At 41.8% G+C, this 14,865-nt stretch overlaps 1 protein-coding gene across 1 annotated transcript in view; it reads right to left on the minus strand.

Moving 5' to 3' along the window:
• Positions 1 to 6,522: 6,522 nt before the first annotated feature.
• The window catches only part of lrmda (leucine rich melanocyte differentiation associated), a 205,662-nt gene continuing 197,319 nt past the window's right edge, over positions 6,523 to 14,865 (minus strand). The window contains exon 7 of the mRNA XM_069139921.1: positions 6,523 to 8,127. Within this exon, the coding sequence (XP_068996022.1) occupies positions 8,048 to 8,127 (80 nt within the window). The 3' untranslated portion in view covers positions 6,523 to 8,047. The remainder of the gene's footprint in view (positions 8,128 to 14,865) is intronic.

Consider the following 14,865-nt stretch of genomic DNA (forward strand, 5'->3'; position numbering starts at 1 on the left):
ACCAGTGTGGGTTTCCACAAAAACTTATACTCATTGTCCTCTGAGCGTAAATCCGTCGTAACTTCGGTGACCCTAAGTTTTCCTCTTGCACCACCGGGTGGACATTTGTGATCTCCAGCACACACCGTGTGTACACGTGTGTTATGGTTTCTAAACATGGCTCAACTACTATTAGATGGACTGGGTAAAAGTTGGTACCGCTAACTTTAGTGATCCCCTGACTTTTCATTTTAGCTCTGCCAGCAGGTTGACATTCGTTTTAAAGACCAAATACCTGAAAACTAATGAGATTTCCAGCAGATTTAGCTGGACTTTATGCTAATTAGTAAATAGTAGCACGATAACACGCTAAACTAAAATATTTGCCATGTTCACTTTAAAAAAAAAATATATATTTTATGAAAATGTTAAATATTATACCTGCATGTCATTGGGAGCATGTTATTTTGAGATGTTAATTTGAGCATTTTAGCTTACTCTGCCGCTAGCATGGCCACAAATATACTTAATGAACATAAAATAATGTCTATGACAACAATAGTGATCAGTTACGAAAAAAAAAAACCCATAAAAAAATAGGCTTTACACATACAACTCCAGTTGGACATTGGCTCATGGGAAAGCCAGACAGCGACCACCAATGATGTTATCTGCTCACAAAGCAGGCAATGATCTGATGGCAACAAAATATACACAAACAACAGCAGCTATGAACTGGCTATTCTGAAAGCCACATTCACAAAATGATAAAAGCCTCAACCAATGACAAAGTTAGTATTCACAGGCAAAGCAAGAGCATTGGATCATCAAACAGTTAATAATATCCTAATGTACAGTGGCGTCCTATGCATGGTTCACTTTCTTATTTTTCTATTCTGTGCACTTCAGCTTCCCGCCATTTAAAAAAAAAAAAATGTGTTAATTATTCAGTGTATTCAACAAATGTATAACCATTACTGATTTTGGGCTTGCAAGTTTTCATTAGATTCACATGAAACCATTTCCACGAGACTGTTTTATTATATATCATTTGATTAACAGAATTTTTCTTAATGCGGTCAGCGACTGATTCTGAATTTAAAATCTTTATGGTTTTAGAAATTCAACATATAACATATAGTATTTAATCACAGAAGGTGCCTCAAATTTGCTGTCTTTTTAAACCAAGCTTTTTCATTTAATTTTTTTTATTCTATTTAATTCTATTTTGTGCTTTTCAAAAATTTCATATGTTACAAATGGTCAAAATCACTACACACATCTCGCAATTTAAAGCAAGAGGGATAAACATAAAACATGAGCTCCCAACCACTGACCACCAATATTATTTCCATAAAAGCAAGTGGCTGGAGTAAATAACGCCTCATCTCCAGAGCATTCATGATTCAAGGATTTCATTTGTGCCGTACCCCTGGGAGGAGAGCAAGATCTCCGTGTCTTTAAGAATGGCCGCAGAACAGATCTCCCTCACCTTTTCCTCACCATTACTCACAGCTGTGAATCCAAATTTGGACTTCCTCTGTGTGTCACTGTCGTCAGCCAAGGCCAAGTCGAGCCATTTTAGAGGCCGCCCTCCGGAGGACCCCAGAGAATAAGCTCAGAGCGCTGCAGGAAATACCACGGAGTCTGACATGCAACACAACACAGTCCTCCCTCAGGTCATACCAGCATGGGGCCCATAATGTGTGTATTCATATGAAATGGATGAACATTGTTCACAGTTCAAAGACTCATTGGAAATATTCTCTTCCATTTTGGAGAGGGAGCTGTATTTACTTCATCCACCAGGCTTCCTACGGCGATCTGGAATGACAGTCGTATATACTGCAGCAGCCATTTGAATGAAAGAACGTGCTATCATGAGTACGGTAGTTACACATCACTTGGCTCAATGTACAGTACGCTGTTTGTTCAAGTATCCTCTTGTGCCCCAATGGAGTCATACAGACCTGCCCATGTGAGAAAGGCATCTATCCCTCCTGAGGGCTTTTGCTGGTTCTTTTTTATGTCCCCCCCCGCCCCCCCCCCCCCTTGTAAGATAAACACAAACACACAATCAGCTTCTCCACCCTCAGGACCTTGTAGAGAAACGAAGTAAATGCCAATATTTCCAGGAATTTCCTTTGAAATGTTTGATTGTTCGGGTCAAGCATGTCAAATCAATGGCTGATGCTTTGTGTCATGTAAAGTGTAGCTGTAGGGCCTCAGGGTGCGAACATTAAAATGCAGACTTTACATGCCCTCTGCCATACAATTCTGTATAATTACTGTATGTTCTCTGCCAAATTAATGTGGTTGTTGTTTTAATGATGCAGAAGCAATAGAAGAGAAAGTGTCTGGTCAAATATTCATCTGACAACATGCAGCCATCGGAAAGTACTTTAACTAGTAACTAGTATTTAAGATGTTTCTTCTGTGTAAATATGTTATTGTCAAAAGAAAAATTACAGAAAGTGACTGTAAATCAGAACAAAGTAGAAATGTTCGCTGAAAAATTGCATCAAACAATGTACCACTTCAAAACAAACACAAAACAAAAACATGTTGCGTTGTTGTTGTACAATATTTAGCAGTGACACTGACAATAATTAATATTCATGAGGCTGCGACTTTGCAGCCCCTCAGGATAGTTAAATTAATTATGCTAACAGGGTCATTTAACTTCTTTATTCAAAGCAAGCAATTCTCGTGCAATAAATGACACAATAATTACGCACACAATCTAACAAGGGGACAGTGACAAGTGGAGGAGTGACACACTCATCTCCATAAAGTACAAAGAACACATTTACGCATTTGCACAAAACAAAACCACAAAAAAAACTGAAGTAAAATCCATACAGGCAAGATGAAAGAATAACAAAAACAACAGCGAACAGTTTTACGTCCACTGCAGCTTTTCTCTCTCGGAGCAGTAAATATGATTTGTTAGTTTGTGTTATTATTTAGAATTATTCATTTCCTCTGTCAGTACACGTAGAGGGTTAATAGAAATGCCAGCAAGGTGGCTGATTTACTTAGTGAAATTTTCATCTCAAGGCTTTGCGAGGCATGATTGGAGTCTGTGAGAGTAACGGGAAATCATGCATTATGTAGACGAATTTGACACGACCTTGAGACTTCTCAGCACAGACCATATATTACTATTATAGCGACCTTCCCGTCCCGAAGATACAGCTGATGTGTTTAAGGCTGTTTTACAATGCATTAGGAGGGCTTTACATGTGCTGAGCTCACTTTATTTGCTCATACATTTCACAGGAAGAGTTTAGTGTCAGGCTGATGGGGACCATTCACAGTGACTGAGTCACTTGTCGAGACAAATGAGCCTGTGGAAACAGTGCCGAGGCGGTGGATAATAAGCATTTCAAAGCAAATTCCCACTTTTCCACTTTTATTCGCCTCCAATATACAGCACACTTTACAATTCAGTGAACCCTTGCTGATTCCAGCTCATCATGTATTCTCACTTGCTGCGATTGATTGACCTGCATCTTGAAGAAAGAGAATAGATATCATTTTTCCCACCAAGCGATGGGCGTTGGGATCAATATTCTCACTGTTGGTTAAGCTTTTGCAACCTTTAGAATATCATCTCAAATCGATCTCTCTCACATAATTGTCTTCATTTTCAAATCAAGGTTTATTTTTTTTTTATCTTTTTCTACATGTCAATGACATTTGAAATACCTCATGGTCTTTCTGTATGACCCATTGAAATACTCAAGGTAAAGGGCGCAAAACACATTCATTAGCATGTAACATTCATTGTTCATGTCTCCCTCTTTCTGCCTTTCACCCATGTGCTATAAACATGTGGGGGAGAGAGGCCAAGTTATATTTCCATATAAAAAGCACCATAATTATAGTGGGGGGGACGGTTGTTCCCCTTATCGGAGGAAATGATAAGGGAGTACCAGGCCCTGTGAAAGAACAGGGTCCATTTTGATGTAATTGGCAGTGGAATTATTTATGACATTAATTGCCACATTATCGACTGGCTGTCAGCTCCTGTGTCAGTCTGTCCATCTTTCTTAGCAGAAAGACCCAGCTCAGCCTGGTGCCCACTGACAAGCTAATTACTACAGCACAACCCTGAATGACAAATGTTACTCATCTAAGACCAGGCCCGGAAATAAGGGCCACTTTCCCCCCCTTTGGCTTCTCTGGATCAAGTGTGCTGCCAAATGTCTTCAGGTGCAGGAGGGGAAGAGTTTGCACGTCAGAGAGAGAGAAAGAGAAAGAGAAAGAGAAAGAGAAAGAGAAAGAGAAGGAGAAGGAGAAAGAGAAGGAGAAAGAGAAAGAGAACGAGGGGGGTATGGAAGTGGTGGTGGTGGTGGTATGGGGCTTTCTAGAGCCAGGGGGACAGTTAAATCTAAATCTCACCCCATCCTGTTTGCCGCGCTGCTATCAGTGGCCAGTTGTCACTCATAAAGACAAGTCCTTTTTTTTTACTCCCTCTGCATTCTTGTAAATTTGCATCAGCTCACGCCAATCAGTCATCAGGCTGTGGGCTGATACGTAGTGATGGGGTGATTGGTCCTTAGTTCTCTTGACAGTGGGTCACACACTAGTGTGCCTTTTGGGGAGGTGAACTGTGCTGTGCCACCAATGTAATACAGAGCTCAGAGATTACACACTATGTAAATACATTTTAACTGTACTAAAATCTCAAAGTGGGCCAATGTTGTCTCTCAATTATAATCCAAATTACAGTATGCACCATATTTACACTGTATTATATTTTGTATGTAAGAAGTCAGTGTACTTTGTGCACTTACTACCAAACAAGTTGAAAATACATATTCCTAGAACCGACACACCAACTGCACATTAAATGTTCATCTACCAACAGCACATTTAAAAATCTAGCAGATTTAACTTTTTTTTTTTTTTTTAATGCTGTTAATTTGGTTGCTTTTGTAAATCCTGATAATTACTAGGCTATGTGATATGAAATCATGTTCAAATTTATAAAATTACAAAATGCAGGTTTCAAATGTTTGGTATTTGGGTTTCATTGGGTCACATTACATTACTTTGATATGACAAACAACAATTATAATCAAGAGCAAAAATGAATTACAGGTACTGTGTGCAGACATCCAGCTTGAGCTCTCACAAGCATGGATACACATAAATATGTAGGTTCAGAGTTACGCTTTTTATTCGAATGTACACACGAAGACGCACACACTGTGGCTAGTAGAGGAGCCTGCAGGGCTACTGTAACAGAATGTCACTGATCTGCTCTGATGAAATGGCGTGCCATTTGTACAGCCAGGAAGTTCCCAACGAGCAGCCGCAGCGACGGAGCTGAGGGTCAAGCAGGGTATCGCCTACAGGTAAATCTGTGGCTCATACCTTAATTAATCTACTGTCCATGATGCCAAGCATCCTATTCATCCCCCCCGCATGCACAAAGGCGCACGTCAAGCATATGTCAACCCACTCTGGCACTCCCCGCCCAGCCCATAATGCAGTTTGTGTTGGTGTGGCAGCTCGGGATGCGTCCCTGACGAGGATAGGAAGTGACACACACCAAACTCGGTGTGTCCCCCAGCCAGCTCCGGTGGCTCGGGGCCTGTCAATTCCAGCTCCGTCAGTGGCACTGGCTCAATGGCAGTCCCTGTGACACATGTCACAAAGTTTTAAATGTCTGCTCTTTTCAGCAGGATGGCTGGGCGCGCGCCGCAGCCAGGGGAAGGATGACATTTTGTGTCGTGCGGGGGGAACTTGTTGTGGCTCCCCTCTTCCTGCCTCCTCCGGCTGTCAGTCCCAGTTTCCTCTGAGCATATCAAAACACAGACAAATAAACCTTGTCATTTTGAAAAGCCAGCACGAGTGACCAGGCTCCTGAACGGCATGTCATCTGGAATATGGTCACACAGTCCTGTAGGAAGTTGTGAAGTGTATAAGCACATGGAAGCAAACAAACACTCACGCTCACTCTCCCTTTCTCTCTCTCTCACTCACTCATACTCTCTCTCTCACACACACACACACACACACACACACACACACACACACACACACACACACACACACACACACACACACACAAAATCCTGTGAACTAGCTCAAATGCGTAAGCTAATAGAAATGAGAAATAAACATAAAGAGACATACTGAACAAACATTGCATCAGGCTATCCCTGACCTTTTCTTCATCTGTTTGTGGATGAGTGACATGCTATACTGGAGCTCAACATGGTTTCTTTCAAGTCCCAAATAAATCAAGCCTCTACTCTCTATGTCATCACTGTGGTTTATTTACCTACAGCCCTTCTCAAGTGCGAGATTTTTCAGTCAAGGACATCCTTCTTAACCACGTTTGCACTGTAATACCAAGTGACACAGGTTTATTAAAATGTTGATTGGCTCTATAGGTTTTATGCAGGAATATTAATGTGATGGACGTCTCATCATTAGGAAGCAGTGTATTGTAGTGGTTGAAGGAATCAATGAAAAAGCACCACAGTGGCTTAAGTTTGTCTGTATTAATTTGACAAGTGGCACATGTTAGTTCAGCCCTTTTAATCACACTTAGCTCACACAATTTCACATCAAATCACCTATACCACATCATTCATTCATATCAAAAACATTTAATTTGAAAGTCACCTTACAGCTTTTGGCTTGTTGTGATAAGGCACACACACACACACACCAAAAAAAAAAAATCATCATAAACACAGTGTAAAACCAGAATGATTATAAAAGCATAATGAAATGTAAACATTGAGAATGCATCAGAATTACATTTTAATGTTACATTAGATGCAGTTTTCTGGGAATTATGACTCATGTTTGCTTGCAATGTATCTCAATGCAATGCAAATAATGAAGGGAACATTTCAGTATGAAGGAGTGGTTTAAGACATGTAGTGGGAAAGTCAAAGCAACACGAGCAAATGGCACCACAATACATAATGATATACCTTAAATGCATACTTTTGTTCTTCATTAAAGCTGATACTGGAATGTTTTGAACTTTATAAGCTGCATTTGAGACATCTTCAGATAATACCACACATCCTACTATTTTCACACTTGCGACAGAAACTGACCGACTCGTTGCTCAGATTAAAGACACATATGACTTTTAAGAAGATAGTCCCTCCTATAAGAGACAGAAAGATCAAATTCATTCAGTAAAATAATCACAGGCACACGAAGCATTCTGCTGCAAACTAAAGAAGACTGATCATGCCTCAGGTGTCCAATGAAAATCAAAGCTGTTCTGGCGGAATCTTTGCGATGTCTTAATGTTTTGAACAGCAGTTATACTGCATGTGTGTTCCAGCGAAAGAGAAAGAAAGAGAGTGGAGAAAGAGAGCGAGAGAGAGAGAGAGAGAAACTCAGAGAGAGAGAATAAAAGGGATGAGTCCATGTCAGGCCCCAGGTGTGTGACCGTCACCCTTTTCACCCTTGATTAGTGGCAGTAGTGGACGAGTGATCCATCATGGCTGTCAAAGAAAAGGATGCAATTGGCTGGGTGTGTTTGTTGCTGACTGTGTGTCTGTGTGTGTCTGTCTGTGTGTGTGTGTGTGTGTGTGTGTGTGTGTGTGTGTGTGTGTGTGTGTGTGTGTGTGTGTGTGTGTGTGTGTGTGTGTGAGTGAGCGAGAGAGAGAAAGCGAGAGAGAGAGAGAGAGAGAGAGAGAGAGAGAGAGACTGTCCTTGCGTGTGTGTGTGTGTGTGTGTTGTGTGTTTGGAGTTGTGCGGTTGCTGATGCTTAGAGGCAATCATGTCAGTGGGAGTGTCATCTCTGACTCTGAGCTGCAAGCAGGGAGGCAGATGTAGACTCAGCTCGGTACAGGCCGTAACTATGGGGCTGGAATATGATCTTTAAAAACAAACAAAAAAAGAAAGAAAGAAAGAAACCATTCCCCTTACATAACTATGACAACATCTTACGATGGAGTCAAAATCTTTTTTCCACTAGGAGACCAGGTGAATCAAATACCACCGGTGGTTTTAATAAATAAGAGATTCTGTTAGCCTCCACTGTCATTCATGTCCCTCTCGTTGCCCGAGCAGCTGTCCATCAGAGCTGATCGTTTCGGATGAATCTATTGCCTTCTGAGTGCTTGCCATAGTAGATGTAGCGACACTTGGCGAATACCCCTAAAAAAAGAGAGTGAGAGAAAGTCAGGTGAGGTGTGGGTCACGATTGTAGCTTAGAAATAAATGACAAAACATTTCAAATTAAAAACCGAGAAATAAAACATGTATTCACCCCTTTGTATTTTGCATCAAAGATTTTTTTTTTTTCTGTTCACACCCGGCTACATGTAGCATCGACATACAGCGAACATGTATGCACTGCATTTCTTAGAATATTTCAGTGACAAACTCCTGCCTTCACACCCACCAGACAGCAATTTGCTGATCACAGAATTTTGATTGATTGTTATTATATATGACAGTGGTATCTGAGTCGTAGTTCCCAACTTGTTGGGTGAGACCCTCACAGGTTGGGAACAACAGGCCTCTGAAGTTGCTGGATTGCATAGATATTGTGTAAATGTTCAAACATTTGTGAGGAACTTCCTCACTGAACAGAGAGTTTGCAGCATCACGGAGGATTGTTTTGAAGGAACCAGTAAATCCTGTTTATTTGCTCGTGCCACAGTAACAAAAGCTCTTTCTACTGTATTGATATTATTAAAAGAGGTACCAATCTACCCCAACTTCTCGAATAAAAACCGAGTTCACAGGAAAAGACTATACACTGATGTTTAAACAGAAAGACAACAATTCCTGGGTTTAGCGATATGGACTTACACTAATATTATAATATTTCAGGGTATTTCTGCGAAAACAATATTTTAGGGTTAGGTTCAAAACTCCACAGGGTGGTTTTAAGGGCTGAACAGGGTCTGGATCGGCTTCTTGTAAGGGATGAGAGGTGCTTCTTGGAAGGATGAGTGTGTAGCTCCACACAAAGACCAGTGTGGCCTCAGGGCAAAGTCCAGACAGTAACAAGCTCACAGTCACCCATGTACACTCACACCTACACACACTGAACCTTTACAGTCAGCAATTAAAATAATCATTTTACATCATATGTAATACCAAAAGTATACATGTAAATATTATTATCACAGTAAAAAAAAAAAAAAATCTGTTTTTAAGTATTCCATTTTTGGCATTTGGACTTGTGGTCGAACAAAACATGACGTTAAGTTCAGTTCTGTGAAGTTGTGGTAGGAATATTTTGGGAATATTTTAATATTCAGTGACAAAACATATAAACAAAATTATATAAAAAAAAGTATTTGCAGCCCTAAACTTAAAAAAAAAAATAAAAAAAATAAATATATATATATATATATATATATATATATATATATATATATATAAAATAAATAGCAGCAAATAGTTACATTTGAGAAGCTGAAACAACTAACATAAAAAAATGACTTCATCACTAAATTGTTTCAGTTGAACCTGAATACACTGTTGGACAGTTGAATTTATATCAAAGCATCACACAGTGAATGGGGGGAAAACAAAGTTGTTGTTTTTTTAAACTACCTTCATTAGCTAGGGAAGTTGAATAGATGTGAGCGTCTCATAATCTACTATTATCATGTCATTTCAAAATAGTGTGATTATTTTATCAAATAGGTTATAAATATTCTTGATCTATTTTACAGTATTAGAATAGATAATTCAGAAATAACCTATTCAGGAAATTAAGAAAAGTGAACTACTGGAATTACATTGTAATCAAAGTCCTGAAACTGAAGACATGAGCTCTCTATGCACATCAGCGGATGAATCCAAGATGGTCGGCACTGCTTTCTTGTTGTAATGAGAGGTGGTGCTGTCCAGGTGGAGCGCTGTCCAGAGCTTTGTGGCTGGTTTGCTCCGACGCTGATGTCACAGCGCTCCCACTGCCACTTGATGAATGTGGCGGGCTGCACCTAGGTGTCACCTCTCGCCAAATGAGGCAAGGACAAGTGGCATTAGTGCTGTCAATGATCTTCTGACAGCAGAACAGATACAGCTTTCACCAGGTTTTCTAAATAGACATCAAATGTATTATAGGGTGGGAGGGAGATGGGGGGGGTGGGGACGGGGCAGGAAAGGAGAGACTTATGGGAGAGGCGGTGTCGCAGAGGGATGAGGGGTGCTCCAAGTGGTAAGTCCAATCACATAATCCAAAGAGACATTGTCAAGGGCGGGGAGAGAATGGCAACTAAGTGACAGAAAGCAGAGACGGGGACAGAGATACTGGTGCCATATTAGTGCCAAGCATATTCTGATGCCACCCTCAATTCTAACCAAACCTGACACATCGCTCTCTTTCCCCCACTCTCTCTGACTCTTCAAAGTAGGCTCTACCAAGTGACACACACATATGCGCACATATACAATACGCAGACGTGCACACAAACACACACCAGTCCCTCGCAGCAGTAGTGGGTGTTCTGTCAGGCGGAGGAGCAGTACGGCAGCAGCAGAAGCCCACAGGCCCGAGGACAAGCTCAGTCAATCTAAATCTGGACTTTGTAGTGGAGCAGTGCTCATTTCCCCTCATAGCCCAGCTACTTGAGGTGATCCAAACACTGAAGTGTGAGAAGCTGTCACCTCCGATAAAATCCGGGACCAGCTCCGTGCCTGCCTGCTCCCCCGGTGTACGAGGGGTACATATACGCGTGTGTTTGTGTGTGTGCGCGTGTGTGTGTGTGTGTGTGTGTGTGTGTGTGTGTGTGTGTGTGCTTTTCTGACAGTGAGGAGGTTGGGGTGGGGTGGGGGGGATGAATTCCAGCTGCCATGATTTGCCTGGGGATATAGGTGCCACGGCTGGAGACTGGGCTTGACACCACAGCACTCGGGGTGTCTCGCTGTGCTCTGATCACATGGGCGCTGGGGCCTTTCACATATTCACAGCTTACCCAGCGAGAAACTCACTCTTTCCAGGAGTGGGGACCTTAAAGAGATTACCCACTGAGGTACCAGAACCAAGGCTCCTATAAGACATGACCTAGAGGGGATATATTTGTCGGTTGCAACCAAAGCCTTTCAGAGATAACCTTCACAGATGAAGGAACTAAAGCTAAAGGCCCCTCAAGCCTTCACACTCTGCTGAGCTCGTCACTAGCCCGTGGGGACCGAGAAGGATTGGAGGGAACACATTCTGTGATACTCCAGCGCCAATCAGAAAGCTCTGGACGATGTGTGACCTGTAACTCTCCAGCAGGTGTAATATATACACTTGAGTGTGATCAAAGTAGAGGAGGATGAGTAAATTAAGGGAAAGTGAAGAGCAAAGAGCAGGGACGAGGTCTTGTTTCCAGTGGGTGAAAAAGTGCACCAGTGTAAAAGCTCCACATTTCAGCACTACATTAAGCTGCGTGTTGCGCGCACAAACACACTCCAGTTCGCTGCATTCCCTTCACAGCGAGAGCTGGCTCTTATTACAAGAGAAACCAGGAGAAAGATGGGGTGGCTGGAGATAGGAGAGGGAATAACTAAGCCAAACTCTCACTCTTACATAACGCCTTCCGAGGCCTTATTCACGCCTGTGGGGTTCTGCCCGATGAACTGATACTTAATAACAAGCGTTACAGTGCCAAACATATACACAGGGTATCCCGAGCAATGGATGAGCACACTTTGCATCAACACCCACACTCACCAACATACACACACAAACCCATGCGCACTTTCATTTCAAGCACACAAACACCAACACACGTTGAGAACAGTGGGAGCAGCCATTAAAAATGACAGATTAACAAAGTGATGTGGAGGCTAATGTTTCCATCATGCCCTGGTGGAGGAATAATCAGGCCTTTGCACCGCGTATACTATGTCATCCCGCCCCTTGTTGTTTTTAAGTGGAGAAGCGAACCCTCTTGTCTTTATTAAAAGACTGCACAATCGGTATCTCGTATCTCCTCCTTGGTGAAAGCTGCAGCGTAGGTTCATTGTCAAACAGTCCGGTCTTTTCAGAGCTGATTACCCTGAGCATGTGTCCTCTCTACAGGGGCTCGATGGGCCGTTCTGCCACAGTGTGAGTCAGCGAGCTGCACAAAGCTTCAAACTGTATGTACAGTGCTCCAACATCAAATCAACACCTTTTGCAACAACATGAAGTCCAATCAATAAGGGCAGGGTCGAAATCAGCTGCGTAAATTACTACAACCATGAAACCAACCCCTGCAGACACAACTGCTAACTCCTGTCAACGATGCAATCAATAACACTTTTATTGCCTTGTTGTAGAAAATGACCATAATATATAAACAGTGGTTTACAAGTGATGTCCATTTGCAAGCACACAAGATCAAATGTAATTTGCGTTTTAGTAAAAAGTCTTAATATTCTTTACATAGGGGGTTTCTTTCACGTGCTTTTCTGGAAAGCTGAAATGACAGTGTTGAAATTAGAGAACAGAATCATTAACAGTTGACTGCATGGATGGGACGTGTGAGGAAGGAAAGTTAGGCTGTGATGGGGCTCATAGTTCTGTTTCCCAACCTGAAACTGATGGGACCCAACAAAGTGTTGGGTTTCTTCACTTTGAGTCATTTGTTGCAATGATAGAACTGTAATGCCCGAGAGGCAGAGCATTAGCACTAGCCCGGTAAGTAAATGGTCTCTAAATCATGAAATAAGGCAAAACATAATTTAGGTCTCGGGCAGAGTTTCAAATTTGGTCGTATCTGTCAGGATCTGTCGGTTTGGCCTTAAAGAAGTGGTTAAGAGGAGGGTTTGGGTCTCAGGTTTAGACCTGTGCCAAGACCACATAGTATATATATACACTATACTTTAGCCGATAGTGTAATGGTGATAACCTGGAGAATAGTTCTAGATCAGGTCATGTCTTTTGTTACATATTTTTTTATGTCTCTGTAATCCAGGAGACCTATGTATTTGTCTATGTTAACATAAATTGCTCCTTTCCAGTTGAAGACAGGCCATCATCTGACAAGAGACAAGGATCTGCCAAATGTGGAGGCAAATCTGAAGCAAAGATAATATTATTAATAACAATACTTTCTGGGGTTTCAACATTCTAAAGTAGGACAGAGGCCTCCATTCTGTCACTCAAGAGTGTAGTGTCATCAGTAATGTAGTGACACTGAGATACAGTAAACTTGTCAGCAGTGTGGTTGCCAATAGTTAATATTAACCTCCAGCTCATTTTTTTTTATACATGCACACCACCTCTAAAAACAAGTGAAAGCATTTTGTGTTTGAGGTGAACACTTTGTCTATATTGTGAATGTGTGGTTCTTCTTCCTTCATCTCAAACACTGAGAGCACACTTCTATGTCCTTTGTGCATCTGAGTATACCTGTAGGGATTCCTCGCCACATCAGCTGACATAGCCAGCTTCAAAATTCAGCATTATATCAGTGCACACTTACAAGAGAAAGAAGAGGGTGTCAAAGAGGGGCGGGAGATGGAGTGGGTTTAATGATTGTTCCCTGCATACAATCAGCTTGACTCTTTTCAAGGGCCATCAATATGTCACAGAAAGACACATCCAACGGATGCAGCTTTTAACATCAAGGTTATCTATTCTCGGGATGAATTCGCTCCCTCTACTTACTCTGTTTCTTGTCCCGTTCCCTCTCCAAATCTATCCTCCCCTCTTGTCTCAACTGCTTCCACTCTGTCTTTCTCCTTGTCCACACTCTATTCTCCCTAATTTGCACTCTGATTCCAAACATTTGGTGTTTTATTTTACTCCTCATTTCTGTCTTACCCTCTAGTTTAGCCACTTAGCCGACAATTTCATCAGCGATTCCATCCATCAGAGAGAAAAGCAACATGAAGAATCCAATTAACAACGCAATTATACTTTCTGTATTATCTCCCAGGGCTGAAATAACACTGCCGGGCAGGTGGGGGATGGGGTCAGATGGAGCTGGCGGCAGCCTTTCTAGAGTTGGAGCAAGTGACTTATGAGCTTGGGGCGTAGGCTGCTGTGAGCCAGGGCTATTATTGTGGACACGATCCATCTCCGGCTGTCCTTTTATCAGTTCAGCCCAACGTCATAAGATGGAGTCGCCACCTCCTCTCTATAGGGAAGCCAGCAGATAGATAACCCCCCTGCGTCCCATAAACTAACCGCCAGTGGACTGTGATTCAGCCTACTGAGAGGTCGGCTGGCACACACAGCACATTGCCATGGAGAGAAATTGAATTGTTTCACTTAGTACTAGTATGATGGCCATGTGTGTGAGCGCAAGTATATTTTTCTTCTGAGAGCCTGTTAAATATTTCGAAGGACATAAACAGAGATGGTACCAAGCAGCTCAGGAGCCAGCATATCCAAGTTGAGCATATTCTGAATATGGAAATCTGTTTTTGCTTAGCTTAATTTCACCTTTAAGATGGGACAGGCCAATCAAGTGCTTAATGGAATTTATGATGCTACTCGAGCTGGGCTCAATTTAGCCAGAAAATGACAGAAGGTGTGAGTTATTAGGCATTATTTAAGCAAAACATCATCATGTTAACAATATTAAAGACAATATTAAACAGAAGTGGAAACCCACCATGACGCCACCAACTGGTTTGTGAATTGGCATTTTGAAACATCGAGTTTCGATTTTTGGGAGCCAGAAGTGACTGTATTTGGAGCGTGGGGTGGATCAGACTGGGAACCTGAATGCACACCAGGCAGGTCAATCAAACCAGGTATATATACGTGTGTTTGAGGCCTGGAATCTAATTAATTATGGAATTATTTTTAGAAGAACAACCAAAACAGTAATTGATAGCCAGGCCCTGGTGGCCCTCAGTAGTAATCCATTGTAAGGCATTTCCATACAGGCTTCACTTTTCAGACCCAGAGACAATGTCCATTTTTTTATAGTCTAAGATTTCCACACCTCA

This window comes from Embiotoca jacksoni, unplaced genomic scaffold (assembly GCF_022577435.1).
Source record: "Embiotoca jacksoni isolate LCO1_2020_lvr unplaced genomic scaffold, fEmbJac1.0.p SCAF_87, whole genome shotgun sequence".
Taxonomy (NCBI): Eukaryota; Metazoa; Chordata; class Actinopteri; family Embiotocidae; genus Embiotoca; species Embiotoca jacksoni.